This window comes from Guillardia theta (assembly GCF_000315625.1).
Source record: "Guillardia theta CCMP2712 unplaced genomic scaffold GUITHscaffold_38, whole genome shotgun sequence".
In the NCBI taxonomy this organism is placed as follows: domain Eukaryota; class Cryptophyceae; order Pyrenomonadales; family Geminigeraceae; genus Guillardia; species Guillardia theta.
The window spans coordinates 240,903-255,792 of NW_005434636.1; the positions used below are offsets into that span (position 1 = coordinate 240,903).

At 51.0% G+C, this 14,890-nt stretch overlaps 2 protein-coding genes and 1 non-coding gene across 3 annotated transcripts in view; all 3 read left to right on the forward strand.

Moving 5' to 3' along the window:
• Positions 1 to 3,724: 3,724 nt before the first annotated feature.
• GUITHDRAFT_139446 (hypothetical protein) lies at positions 3,725 to 6,801 on the forward strand (the record flags this gene model as incomplete). The annotated part of the gene is made up of 11 exons (XM_005831744.1): positions 3,725 to 3,813; positions 4,160 to 4,209; positions 4,668 to 4,766; positions 4,814 to 4,893; positions 4,962 to 5,042; positions 5,092 to 5,991; positions 6,040 to 6,135; positions 6,176 to 6,349; positions 6,407 to 6,583; positions 6,630 to 6,681; positions 6,728 to 6,801. 11 exons carry the CDS (start codon positions 3,725 to 3,727, stop codon positions 6,799 to 6,801), a joined length of 1,872 nt encoding a protein of 623 aa, XP_005831801.1.
• Positions 6,802 to 7,023: 222 nt separating this feature from the next.
• Positions 7,024 to 7,097, forward strand: GUITHDRAFT_t53. The gene has a single exon. It is a non-coding gene; the product is annotated as a tRNA-Val (tRNA).
• Positions 7,098 to 13,982: 6,885 nt separating this feature from the next.
• Positions 13,983 to 14,890, forward strand: part of GUITHDRAFT_152871 (hypothetical protein) — a 1,740-nt gene continuing 832 nt past the window's right edge. Inside the window, exons 1-4 of the mRNA XM_005831745.1 lie at positions 13,983 to 14,140; positions 14,195 to 14,242; positions 14,377 to 14,488; positions 14,543 to 14,820. Of these exons, the coding sequence (XP_005831802.1) occupies positions 14,046 to 14,140; positions 14,195 to 14,242; positions 14,377 to 14,488; positions 14,543 to 14,820 (533 nt within the window). The 5' untranslated portion in view covers positions 13,983 to 14,045. The remainder of the gene's footprint in view (positions 14,141 to 14,194; positions 14,243 to 14,376; positions 14,489 to 14,542; positions 14,821 to 14,890) is intronic.

The following is a 14,890-nucleotide window of genomic DNA, read 5'->3' on the forward strand; positions in this document are numbered from 1 at the left end:
AGGACGAGGACAAGGAGGACGAGGAGGACGAGGAGGACGAGGAGGACGAGGAGCAGGACGAGGAGGACGAGGAGGACGAGGACGAGGAGCAGGACGAGGAGCAGGACGAGGAGGAAACGCCGGGAAGGTGTTGCGGAGGGGATACGCAGGAGCGGAACTGCCAACGGCAGTCAGTTACCACCGTGATGAAGCTGGACCGGTAGTACATCCACCCGCAGGTTTGGTCCCTATCAATTTGGGGGTAAAAGGTTGTGAAAAGTAAGGGTCCATTTCAGGCGTTGGAAGGAGGCGAGGAAAATGGGGGGTTCTGTTACAAGGCGCTGTACAGGGGGTGGTGGGTCCTTGCCTTGTTAGTTAACTAAAACTAAGAAGCCCAGCTAAATCGCATTTCAAAATCGAATAAGCTTACTATCTTTATTCCGAGCTAGGGCCACTGGGCCAGCGACTAGACTTTAGACTCGGAGCCTCCGCTCACGGCGCCCCGCGACTGCTTTCGAGTCTCAGTCAGACCTTATCAAGGTCATTGAATGCTCGAGTGAGGCACTAGAGAAGATGACCTAGGGGTAGACCCCCGCCCACCTAGTGCTTCAAGGTCTAGCCTGCGACGGTGAGTTCTCGAAAAGGCTCGATTTCGAAATGGCAAAACCTCCCCCAGCCCACAAAGAGCACAAACGGCCCAGTCCGTGTCCGATGTCCTCGCCTCGTCCTCGCCTCATCCTCGCCCCTCGCCCTTCTACCTTCTGCTTCCTGACATGCACTCCTCTAACTTGTCGAGCGGCGACCCGTCGCCGCCCCAGCTCTTCGAGCAGTACTTCGGGCATAGCCCGACCATCGCTGTGGTGACAACAGAGGAGAACCTTCTGGTGGACTTCACGAGGCCTGATGGCAAGATTCGCTCAGCTGAAAGCTATCCGCGCTCAAAAGGTGGAACAAGTATGGATGACCAGAACGCACACGTTTCCCAGAGAAAACCGAGGGCTTCTGATGACGGACAAAGTATATAGATCAGTGGATGAATGAGCCAGAAAAAAATCGAATCTAACTTCGAAACATGAAGCTCTTGAATGTGTAACTTTTTGCAAGCCAAAGAAACGGACCCTGTCGGGGCGAGCTCAACTAAGACTGAAGGACTCAAGGGAAGGAATAGCAAGTTAAGGGACGGCATTCAAGACTAGGCTTAGCCTTTCTTCAACAAAGTCAGACATATTGAATACGAAAGGACTAGAAGCATAGGATGACTCAAAGTGCTCTGGGGGATACCCCCTGGTGGCAGGAGCACTTGTTATATTCCTTGTTTTATCCTATATAAGTGAAATTCTCTTCATCTACCCAGTATTGTTTTGCAAACTTATCTGGCATCGCTTGCTTTGTGTAATCCGTAGACATCTGCTGACCAAATGTCAAGCTCTAACTTACAGAGCCCAGAGCCGTCAAGTCTCAGAAGGATGGCAGGTCTGATCAAGAAGCTCAAGGCACCTGAAGTGAAGAGCCTATCCAGGCAACACCATGTTCTTAGATAACTACTTGTGAAAAATGCCGCTTTTTCTGCCTCCTTCAAGTCAAGAACAGAATCTTTGACAAAGTGTTACTGATTTTGTTGAAGAATTTCCTGCGAATCCGAACTTCACTGTCAGATCTCAGCCGGTACCTCAGTCTCAAGTTCTGCACAACGTGAACGATACCCGTGAGGCTTCGAGTCGAGCTGCCGCGACGGACATGATCGGACAGACTGTGACTGAAAGTTGTGACGGTATCAAGCCTGATTGTCGCTGCCCCTCTGGGGGGGGCCTGAGGGGGAAGGGCCCTTCATGAGTTTCAAGTTACCGGCGGTTAGTTCCGTTCCGACTAGGCTTCCGATCTGATGATTGGCCCGTCTTTTTGTCCGTCACTGTATGGCGAATTTATCACTCAGAAATGTTCAAATATGACGCAAGAATATCACTTGCTATGCGTGAAATACCCATGTGATCATCAGTGAAATTTGATGTCAACCATGAAATCTCGACTCGATCCCAACTATTAGTTTATAATATAGGGGGCCCCGTGTCATGATCAGGCTCCGACCCCAAGAGTCACGGTCAAGGGTCTTTTCAGAAGTTGGAAGCGCCAGGACTTATTAAGGAGTAGTACCGGAGACTTCACTCATCAGAGGAGCCATTTTTCAGAGTCTCGAGCCTTTTCCCTGTCGGAGTCCGTCGGGTCGCCTTTGAGGCTCTTCAGGGCCTCAAGTTATGACCTCCTGGACCTCTTGTCTCGCCCACCGCGGGCTTGATCTGCAACCTCTCTAGCTCTTCTCCATCGTTGTAGACTCGCTGTGAACACCGTCGGTGTTGTGTTCTGCCGACTCTCTGTTCTTGTGCTTCACTTACTGTTCTGTTCTATAAGTTGAAGGAGCCTAGCGTGCCACATCCCCTGAGAGAAGCTGTAAGTTGCATCCATGCTGCAGTTGAGTGTCGACCCCTCCCCACCCCAGCTCTTCGAGCAGTACTTCGGGCATAGCCCGACCATCGCTGTAGTGACGACAGAGGAGAACCTTCTGGTGGACTTCACGAGGCCTCAACGATGCGATCGTTCGTCGGGGAATCGGATGAAGCTCACCTATCAACCACAACCTAACAATGGTTCAGGAAGCCTCAATCAATTTGAACGCGATCAAGTCGAAAGCATTGCCGAGGAAAATGAGGGGGTACGAGGAGCATGGACATAGTGTCCGGGGCGGCTGGCAGAGATGAAGAAGCAGATCTCCAAAATGAAAAGGATTCTCGAGACCGTTTCTGTGCAATCAAGTGAATAACAAATACACAAGTACAGTTTTGAGCAATAAAGCACAACCAGTTCTGATCTTATCATCGCTACATGAAAGTCAAGATACGCCTTGATGATGCGATGACGATATCCTTCTGTATGGGTTTGATTTAAGCTGTTGTTATAAGAGTCCTTTCGGGCAACTGTTGAGAGACAGCTATGTTGCAACGATGTTTGATACTATCAGCTCACATGGCAAGAAGGCAAAGGAAACACAAGCATCGATCAACGACGGCTCTATCTCGATGGGCGGTTGAGTTGTGATCAAGGAACGTGTTCTCAGCTATTCATGTCGTTCGTGATCGTATTGTCACAAGTAGAAGTCAACAGGGTCTCTGCAGTCCTCTGCCATCGGTCGAAGTAAAAGACATCAACTTTAGACCCATGTAATAATCAGATACACTGACACGACTGTGTTAGCGTTCCGTGATCACAGCGATCGCATCAGTATCACCATACTTGTGACATTGCTGCCATGGGTCAGTGTTTCCATCGCTGTTTCCATCGGTGGTCAGACCGAGATGAGGCGGGCCCACATCTGATGCAGGAGTCTCATCTGAGACTAGATCCGAACCTGGGTACAAATAGGTAGTTACACCTGCTGACAGGAAGCGTCTTGTACTCTACCAAAAGACTCCTTTTCGATGCATGTAAGACTTGCGCACCAACTTTTACGTCGGCTATAACCTGTTTCTTCTACGCCCTTCAACGCACCCTTCACGCCCTCGTTCCCTCACTTCCTACTTGCTACCGTCTCCTTCCACAACCTTCTCGTCCTTTCAAAGTTCCCCACCATCTTGTCCTACCCGAACAAACTTGCACTCATTCCCGTACTGTCCTTGCTCAGTTCGTTATGCTGTCTCCTGCTCAACCCTCCCCACCCCAGCTCTTCGAGCAGTACTTCGGGCATAGCCCGACCATGGCTGTGGTGACGACAGAGGAGAACCTTCTGGTGGACTTCACGAGGCTTCAACGATGCGATCGTTCGTCGTGGCATTCTAGCAATAGGTGTGATGAGAAATGTATCAAGGAAAGTCAGGATGATGTGAGAGAAGATGCAGCAAGACGCAAGTCTGTGGCAGGAGACAACACATGGAGTATCTCTGACGATTCTTATGTGTATGAACGCTCCATATCGAAAGATTACAAAAGCTTGCGGAATCAAATAAAATGAAACCTGACAAGTGCTGCACATGCGTGCACAATGACATTCGAACCACTTCATACATCGTAGGGCGGTGTAACGTAGCGGAGCTGATCAGTTTGATGCTGTTCAGTCTCACAACGATGTGCAAGTTAAGTCATCGTCGGGGTTGCGAAGAAAAGTAGAGGAGTCTGATGACAATTGTTTTAGAAATGCACAAGGCATGGATGTAACGAGTTTACACTTACAAACTCGTCTGAGTGAGTGAGTGAGGGAGAGAGGGGGAGGGAGAGAGAGATGAGACAAAAAGGAGGCAGCTCAAACCTACCCCAACCACACAAGCGACTCTGCTAAGTGACTGCAGGTACTTACCGTACGACATGCATCAGAACAAAGAGTTGTTGCGCAGATGTGCCTCAGAAGAATATTGCCAACACAGGAGAGGCAGCTCGTACTCCAGTCAGCATCAGTGCCAACGAGTCACGCGGCCCAACTTGAACTCAAGTTTTTGTATCATAGTATGATCGGCTGGAGTCAGCTGAGGCGGACTCGCTCTGGTGATCTAGTCAAACCAACTGAACATGGAAGAGCACGATGGGGAACAGACGAGTACTTGAGCTGTCCTTACAGACGTATCTTGCTTGCCCTTGGTATCTACCTCTCCCCTCTCTCTTCACTCCCCCTTCCCCTTCCCCTCCGACTGACAGGGGTGTGGCAGGCTACTATCACGGTAGGATGCTGTTCCAAAGCCCTAGGACGCCTGCAGGCACATGGCATGCGAAGCAAACCAAGGAGGCAGCAGAGCTTTTCATAGCAGGTTGACATCCCAATGCTTCAATCGTTTGTAGTGACGGAAGTGAACAGCGCTCGAGTACAATCAGTTGAGCTGTGAAGAAGGCTTCTACAGGCTTGACAAGGATCAGGATGGGTTTGTCTCTTTTGAGGTAGTTGTTTGTTTGTGCATGATGAGAGCCTGGGGTGATCAGGAGATGAGAAGCTGCTTTTCTGCCAGGATCTGGTGGAGGGTGCAGAGGAGCTTGACCTCGGGGTCACAGTTGAAGACATCAGATCACTACATCAGGAAATGGACATGGTTTGTATCCTCCTGCTCTAAGAAGTCTACCTAAGATAGTTTGCAACAGCACGGGGACGGTCTTGTAGAGCTTGACAGCTGGATGAAGCTGCTGTGGAGAAAGAATGCTCGAGACATCATGCTGGATAAGATCGGCCAGCCTGGCGGGGTTGTATCATCAGCGCAATATGAGAGGGAGAGCAGAGCTGGCATGAAAGCTGATGCTTCAGACCTTGATCTGCCCATATCTAGCACAGACAGGAAATTGGGCAAAAAGTGGACGATGACCGAGAACGAGAGTCCGGATTTGATTTCAGACCAGAAAGAAGTTGAAAGCATGCGGCTATCAGAATCAGGCAAAGAGCCGCAGAGTGACATGTTCAAGAGTCTTGAGGAAGCTGCAGCAGAGGCGGCTGGACAACCTGCGCTTAAGGTTGTGGGGAGAGAGGAGGGAATGACTTCGAAGCAAGATGAAACAGAGCAAGTGATGATCGAGGAAAGTACCGTTGAGGTAGAGCAGAGGGGGGAAGAGCAGAGTAAGACCTCGAGCAGGAGTCGGGGAGAACAGATAAGGGCATTGAGCAAACCAACGGAGGAAAGTTCGCTGTCGTCTGATGAAGAGGAGCAGGAGCAGGTAGCAAGGCCAATGCCCATGATCGAGAAGGACGATGAGCAGAGAGAGGCTGCGAGTTGTTCGAGTGGCGATGGTGAGAGGAGATTGAAGGATGTAGAGAGCGGCGGGGGAGGAGCGATGGGAGAGGGGAGAATAGGAGGCGTTAATGCGACGAAAGCAGCAGAAACGATGGAAGGGAGAGACGTAGATCATCATGAATTGAATGCTCGGGCCATCATCCCTTCGGCGATCCAGCCAGATACAACTAGCGATCAAGCAGCTCCGGGCGAGACTCCAAGGCTCAGTGTAAAGGAGTGTGAAGAAGCCTCCGACATGCTGAGAGCGACTGGACAACATGTACGACATGATTTCTTACAATCGTTGCGTGAACACTGGCATGTACAGGATCGTGGATGCTGCAGTGGCGATGTTCTGATCGTTCAGCCTGTTCTTCACCGAACTCAGGAAATCCCCGTCTTGGACAAGGAGTTTGCAACCTTGGTCTGACAAGTAAGCTTGTGTGATGCGTACTGTAACCTAGGTCCAGGCTGTGTCGACCATTGCACAGACCTTGGGGCTGAAACCATCGGACGCGTGCTTGAAGCACGTCAACGTCACTGGCTCCCAAGTGATCCTTGAGATCCATGTCAGCGTGCAGGGGGTGCGGGAGACCGAGCGGTCGGGGAGGGCAAATCTTGAGTTTCATCTCTTCAAGGTAAGCACGTCGTTCCCAGCATCCCCCCCACCATTATTGCCCTCTAACGCCATGCAGCTTCTGTTGGCAGATGTCGAGAGCGAGCACAGCAAGCTTTTGGGAGCAGACGGACTGTGCTGGATGGAGGAGATCGTTGTCCGCGGCTCCGAGGAGAGCTCCTACATGCTACGCATCCCATCACACCGCAAGAGAAGAAACCAGTCAGCCTCATCGTCGTCATCGTCGTCGTCAAAGGTTTAAGATGTTGCGTCTCAAAAATGTTCTTCTAACTTGCACCAAGGTTGATGCCACAGCAAGTAGAGCTGCCATGACCCTCCCCGAAGCCGCACCAGGTGACATGCATGTGCAAATACGACCTGAATGACCAACAGCCTTCAGAGTCGAGCAGGAGTAGCAAGTACAATCTCCGCACCCGAGTGGGAGGATCAGCGGGAGATATAATCAGCGGGTGACCAGAAGGAGCGTAGAAGCAAGCACAGCAGGGAATTAGCCTAGAGAAATTGAGTGCGAGCATGAAATCAGCTTGTCATTGGTTGAACTGATCCGAGATCAAGACAGCTGTCACTCTTCTTCAGCGCCATGTCTTCCCACCCCCGCACCCCCCCGCACGCCAACATGCCCGTCATATATAAACAGTCGTGTGCACTATTCTGCATCTGCCTTCAAGTGGCAGAGCTTTCGTGGGAAAGTTGGTTAATCCGTGTGCCTGACACGCACAAGATCCCCAGTTCGAACCTGGGCGAAAGCACTTACTCTTTTAGTATCTGCTTGTGGCATTGCCGGACAATCCTTTTTTTGGGGCCACCGAAGTCGCCGGGCCCCACCGGGTGAACAACCGGCGTTGAACGGAACGACGTGCACTGGGACGGGCGGCGACCGGGTTAACCGAGCCCGTGGCTCCTCAGTGCTCGGGACTGTTTATTAGTGATGAAAAAAAAAGTTTATTACCGTACTGATTAACTTTGAGTAAAGGGATTAGTACTGTCGGACTTCTACGGGCCTGCCCGCCGGGCCGAGGCCCGGCGAGGCCCGGCGGCCCGAGTCCTAACTCTGATGCGGGCCCTAACCTCCCCGACAGTTTTTTGATCACTGGATCATCTGGAATAGAGGGGGGTAGAGGGTGGTCAAGTACCCGTACGTTTCCTTGTGAAAGGAGTGGTGATGGAGGGTTATATAAGGGGTAGTACAGTGACGGACGGTTTGGCTATGCACACCGCGCTGTGCTGGGAAGGAGTCGACAAGAGAAGGAGCAGAAGAGGCAGAGGAAGGAGGGAAGAAGAGAGCGATAGCGCAAGATGTTGTGATGCAAGGGAAGACAAGTGAGGAAGGAAAGTTGTTGCTGAGACTGAGTCAGGACAAGAGGAGGATGGAACGAAAGGTGGACGTCACAAGATGCTATTTCATTCGAGAGTAGAAAATTTTGTTTTGCATCTGACAATGAGTACAGGAAGGACGAGAGAACCTTTCAATGTGGAGAGCAGCAATCTTCCATGATGGGGAGATGCTCTCAAAAACATCACGCAGTTAAGATGCAATGATGGGAAAAACTGTGAGAGCTTCGGTAGTTCTTCATCATTCTATCGAACAACGCCTCCGCTCCAAGAGCTTCGAAAGCTTTCGAACACGACGTCTGAGACTTTGAGAACTCCATACTGAGAGATACACTCATGGAGTCGCAAAGAGCGCTGGCTGCTGCGAATCTGTTCATCGCAGGTACCTTGTGCCCTGAATTCCCAGTAGGATTGTTTGATGGGATGGCAGCGCTGGAATACAATGATCTGAGCTGCGAGGAAGGATTTTATCGACTTGATCACGATGCTGATGGATTCCTCTCGTTGGAGGTGAAAGAACAAAAACTCCCTGCTTCATGCGCTCACCACTGTGTTACCTTTGTCTTGGATCCTTTCTTTCTTGCACATCCCATGAACATGCAAGCGTCTGATCTGTTCGTAGGACTTGATGGATGCTTCAGAAGAGCTTGATCTTGGTCTCGCTTTGGAAGACATCAAAATCTTCTACCATGCCATGAGCGAGGTTGTTTCCCTTTGAACTTGACACCCTTGTTGAAGATGTCATTCCATACAGCGAGGAGAGCTTATCGAACTCGATCGATGGATAAAGTACATGTGGAGAGACAACCCCAAACAGATCTTGTTCGAGAAGATCCGATCACCAGGGCATGATAGCAACATGTTTGACAGCTCTCTCAGCGCTCAGACAAGACTGCATGAGTCGGATGGCGGGGAAGGTCGATTTTCGGATCAGCTCGAAAGTAAGCTTGTTTTCTGGGAGAGGGATTGTGTCATTTGAGGTCATTTCTTGGCAGAGAACAATTCTTCCATATCTTCAAGAAGCTTCAACCTGCTTGATTCCAGCCTGCACACAGAGGTCAACGAGTCCAGCACACAGACCGACGTGGTGGCTGAGGTAAGAACCGTGCCGTGACGCGGCCGTTGCGCTCCTTGCTAAGATCGACCTGCTGAGATTGACCTTGGCTCGAAGGCATTGCGGCCTGTGCTGCCAGGAGATAGAGAAAGAGATCCCAAGGAAGTGGACAGGACACTGAAGATACAACTGAAGATGTCAAACAAGATGGACGAAGTGATACAAGTGGATGACTTTCAGAATCAGGTTTTGAGTTCTCGGCTGAATGACTTCGATGACCAGATTGCATTCTTTCCTTGTAGGTTGTTATGGACTGTTGTCAAGCGTTTTCCTTGCAAGCAGACACGTTCAGGATTGAAAACGTCTTGTTTGGAAAGGAGATAATAATCAATTTGGCTTCGTTACCAGCGCCTACAGAGAGTCAAAGGCTCGATGCCCATCCGTTTTACAAGGTTATCGTTGTTGTCATCTGTGATGGGGATGGTGAAGTTGAATTCACAGCAAATCGTCAACAAACTTGAAGAGGACTCGAACGCGTTGACGGGAGGGAAATTTACCAAATATGCAACGTCGTTGAGAATGTTCACAAGCTCCTCCAATGATCCCGTCGGGGAATCATCTGATACCTTCGTGATGAAGCTGGCTCCTGCCCATAGCCTCTCGACTTCACTGCAAGAGACAGATCTGACCAAGATGTTGGCGGAACAGGTGACGAGGTCTGCTGTGGAGATGAGGGTTGATGTAAGTGCAGGAACAGTTGGTGAAGTCATTGAAGTCAATTGTGGACAAGAGTCGATCCATCGATTCTCTTTCTTTCGGTTTGCTCTCTGCATTGAATCAATTCATAAAACTGATGCCAAGGTGTCCAGATTCGAGTAGAGTAGAAGATCGTAGCTCTGAGAGCAGGCGAGATTCTCTGAGGGTGAGAGCTGTTCTTTTCAATCGCCAGTATGACATGTCTCGTGCTCTGACGTTCTTTGACAGGAGGTTGGAAGAGACAGGGTGGAGGATACGCGCGATAGCTACCAGGATTACAGGAAGGTGGAGAAGAACTATCACGTTCAGGTTGCTGCAGAGGGTTCACCCTATCATGGCCACTCGATCTCAGCCGACACTCCGAGCAACAGGAGACGACTGGAGGGTGGGGGGGAGGAATGGGAGAAAGGGTGGGGACAAATCAGCCACCATGGCAACTCATCATCAGCTTTCGGCTCGCAACGAGTTGATCGTAATGGCGTATCGACTTTCGCCGACCTGCCCGCTCACCACACGTCTCGACCAGACGCTCAACGGTCAGACCCTGTCAAGTCATGGCGGGATGGGAACTCGGCTGATTGGGACAAGGACAATTTGTTCGCAAAGAACCCTCAGCAGGAGATCTTCCGTGGGTTGAGCGTGGGCGACCTCAACGAGCTGAGGAGCGTGAAGTATGGGGAAGACATTGAGAGTGCGATCTCGCTCGCTATGGTTCGACTGTCCTGTTCAACTTGTGAGTTTGTTCTGACTGTCCGGTTGCAGAGGTATGAAAGTCTGAGAAGAATCCATGAGTCCAAGGCCGAATATAGCGCCAAGAAGATGGCAGAGGTTTGTTTCATCCGTTGACAATCAATGTTCGATCGTCATTGTATCATAACACTTCCTGTCTTTCAGGTGTGTAACGCTCGTGACAACGGCCGTTTTGATGAACTTTCGAGAGAGAGAGCTTCACCATCTTTATCTGCAACACAGACAAAGAAAACCGAGCCCTCAACACGTAAAAGTGGACAAGTTGTCCTTGGGAATGACGGCAACAACCCGAAGAGACGGATCTATTTCAGCACGAGGTATCAAACATCCGGCAGGAGAGACGCAGGTGAAGGAGATGGGAACAAGATACTGCAGACAAGACATGCTGAGGGCAACAAGATCCCTTTCAACAGCAACAGCGCCCCCGAGCTCCCAGTTGCAGATCCGATCCGATGGCCATGGCAGTCGGAGAAGCAGGAGCGGCTTGAATTCCCCTGGAACGCTCTGCAGGAGGAGCTCAAGGGGGTCGGGTCGGGCGAGAGGGACAGTCAGAAGGAGATTGATCGCATCTTCAACCTGCACTACAAGGACGTGTCGAGCAGTAAAGTCTCCCTTGCAGATCTCAGGAGGCACCCGCAGGAGAAAGTCAGGGAGGAGGTGAAAGTTTCCATGGAGGAGACCAACCTTTCGGTGCCCCGCGCCCGGTTGCTTGCGAGGACTGCTCAGCTGTCCCTTGAGGAAGAGGAAAAGAGGTGAAGTGAAATCCTCTCCTCTCCTCTCCTCTCCTCTCCTCTCCTCTCCTCTCCTCTCCTCTCCTCTCCTCTCCTCTCCTCTCCTCTCCTCTCCTCTCCTCTCCTCTCCTCTCCTCTCCTCTATCCTTGCTCTCTTGTCCGCCATGCATGCGCTGCTTGCCCTGTCGTCATTCCTGCTCCTCCTGCTCGCATCGACTCCGTTTGAGAAGTTCCTCGCAGAGCTTTGAGGGAGCGGGACGATCTGTTCACCAGCGAAGACGAGCACTGGATGTACGATGCTGATACCACATCATGCCAGGAAGGATGGGGAAGAGAGGACAGACCAAGGGAGGGGAGAGGGCAGGAGAGGAAGAAGCCGGGGATAGAGGAGGAGCAGGAGGAGGAAGGGAGGGAGGGAGGCGGGGAGGGCCAAGAGATCAAACTTGACAGAGTGTACGGAGTTTCAAGTAGCAGGTCCCATTGCCCTCCGCTCCTCTCCCACAGGGGGTCGATAGTTCACAGCTGCGGCCATGTCAACCTGGTTCTGAATCTCCGGGCTCAAGAACAGGTTGAAGGAGGGGGAGGAGGAGGAGGAGGAGGAGGAAAGGAGCGGGGAGAAGGAGAGGAGGACGAAGACCAAGGACAGGGTGGAGGGAGGAGGAGGAGGAGGAGGAGGAGGAGGAGGAGGAGGAGGTGTGATATTTCTTCTCAGTTTCACTTCTCATCTCACCTGGCTCCTATCTCTTGTTCGTGTCTGCACTCTGACGGAAAGATTGTAGCCACTGCAGAGTCTGCAGACATCCCCATGTAAGTTGAGGAGAATGAGAAAGTTGATGAGGTTGTTGTTGTTGTTGATGATGATGATGATGATGATGATGATGATGATGATGATGATGATGATGATGATGATGATGATGATGATGTTTCTTGGGGCTGCAGCTGTTGAAGAAGAAGAAGGAGAAGTTGTTGTTGTTGTTGTTGTTGATGATGATGATGATGATGATGATGATGATGATGATGATGATAATGATGATGATGATGATGATGATGATGATGGGGCAGCAATGATTTCACAACTAACGAGGAATTCAGAATCATCGTATGGGATTGTGAGATGATGATGGCGATATCTAGACTCCGACCAACTCACCGCAAGAGCATCACGTGTATGAACTTCTCAACGGAAGATGACTTGCTTGTCTCTGTTGCTTCGGATGAGTTCAACTCCATCACCCTCTGGGATTGGAAGAGTGCAAGCAAAGTCGCCCATGTCTTTGGATCGAAAGAGAAGGTAAGAATAGGTGGCAGTGGTGGTGATGGTAGAGATTGCATAATTCTTAATGGAGATAGTGACGAAGAAGAAGCTGTTGATGGCGATGATGATGATGATGATGATGAATCGATATGTGCATGTCAAATACAGAAGAAATGTAGAAATCATTCACTCACTGACTTTCCTGCTCATTTTCCTCATTCTCGCAGATCCTGTCGGTGACATTCTTGAAACGCAACTCGTCCTTCATGACATGCGGGGACCGACACCTCAAGGTCTGGAAGGTGGAACAACACGACCTGGACACCTCAAGAGCTTTCATCAAGAACAAGTCGACTGAGAGCTTACAAGACATGCAGACATACAAACTCGTTGGAAGAAAGGGAAATCTTGTTGACATGTCCTCTGTCTTCCTCTGCTGCCTCCATTCTCAGTTCGGCCTCGTTGCTGGAACTTCTGCTGGGGACCTGGTCGTCTGGGAGGAGGAGGACTTGCGAGTGCGGCTGGTGGTTCCAGCACATCAGGGGCAAGTCCTGGGAGCGACGAGCTGGCAAGATGTGAGGAGACGATGGAGGGAGGAGAGAAGGAGGGGAGAGACAGGCTGCTGAGGAGGAGAAGGGCACGGATATGCAGAGGATGAGTAGGGGTGGAGAGGGGAGAGAGGAGAGCGGGAGGAGCGGGGGGGGTGAAGTTTTATTTGTTGACCGTACAAGCTGCAGGACAACTTCATCTCTTACGGTCAAGACCGCATGATCCGATCATGGACATTCGGGTTGCTCTGAACGCTTCTCACCCCCTGCTCCGACTGAAAGGTCATGCAGACATGACGCGAAACTTTCCTGCTCGTTCTCGATTTCGCTGTTCGAGAAGGTTTCAGATCACCTTGCTGTTACAGCGAGGCACATGGACGTTAACGACATGAGGTCAGCTGTCATCATGCTTTCCTTTTGCAATGAGAGATTGACATTCCTCTCAGAGTTGTCTTGAACGCAAACTCGACCAAGGTGGAACAACTGTGCGTTCTTGCACGCTGATGATGGAGATCGCAGGAGGGAGGGGACAAGGTCAACATCGAGAGCTGCTCTGTAGCAGGAGACGAGCTGCTTGTCTGCACAACCAAAAAGCAGGTTGATATGGTCGACTTGTCAATTAGATTACCTCTCACGTTCGTCTCTCGTATGATAGTGGATACTCGTCAATCTCGATGACATCGCGGGTAACCTGAAAAACTTCTCACTTCCTCTCTGTCCTGCCCTGCCCTCCTCTCATTCATTTCTCTTGACTTCTGCAGAGCATATCATTTGCTTTCATACCTCGACTCTGATGTCTCGTTTCGACTTTATCTCCGGTTGAGTTCTCTGGCAGACGTTTCTACTCCCTCCGACCTCCCATACAAGACTGTCACAGACGGAGTTGGCGGGCAAGTTTCAAGTCTTGATGTCTTCACGGACGATAACCAGCAGTTGAGATTTCTCTCTCTCTCGGATCGGGGGATTATCAAGATGTGGAAGGTGAGAAGTGAAAAAAAATCAAAAAACATGCCGATGAGGGAGATTGTAATGACGAACAATTGTTATGACAAACTTGCTTGTTTTCATCGGCTGACGACGTTGAACGTGGATCGCTAACACGTGAAACTGCTGCGAGATTGTTGGGCTTTTGTCGGATCGTACATGTCATGATGACGTTTCTGATATCAATGTAGGAAGGGGATGTGAAGGGAGAACAGATTTTGCCTTCATATACCAAGAGGGGGGCGACCTCGATCGCCTGCTGCGTAGTCCCATCTCCTGCCAACACCATGTTCCTGCTCGCTGTCTCCTACGAGGATTCATCCATCATTGTCTTCGACCTGGCCTCGAGGGCGATCTTGTCGGATCTTCGAGTTACCAACATGTCATTGCCACCCCGTGACTTGCTCATCTGTGATGTTGACGTCATCGTCTTCAGGTTTGCAAAGATCGCCTTCCTGAAGTTCGACTTGTTGAGAGACGCCAGGTGAGATCGTGACATGTTCATTCTTGAGCTGCTCACTCTCCCTCTCTCTCTCTTTCTCCCTCACTTTTCCTTCTCCTTCTCCCTCTCCCTCTCCCTCTCATCTCTTCCACCTTCTGCTTCCTCTTCCTCTACAGGCTGGTCGTGGGCATGGAGGACGGAGCGATCCTTGTTTACTCCTCCTCCTCCTCCTCACACGACCGATTCCTAAGAGAATGGACGACTCGGCTGCTGCCCCGCCTCCCTTCGGTGTGTGGAGGAAGGGGGGGGTGGGGAGGAGAATGGAGGCTGAGTTAGCTTCAGGTGGAACCGCTGGGAAGGGTAGAGCGAGCTGACTGGAGCAGCAGCGGAAATTTCTTGCGAGCGTGCGGGGGAGGACAGGAGAAAGGGAGAAACGACGAGATGGGGAGGGGAGAGGAGAAGGGGAGAGGGGAAAGTGGGAGCAGGAGGGACTGGCTGGCTGTTTGGCGGCTGCCGCAGGGAGAAGAAGCAGCTGTGCTGGTGTTGGCGCGCGCTAGTGGCTCGCAGAAGATCTTTGAGGCAGCTGACTTCTACGCGTTGAGAAAGGTGATGGAGATGAAACGAGCGAGAAGAGGGAGAGCGAGAGGACAGCGAGGGAGAGGGGGGGGAGGAGGAGCGAGCGAGGGGGGG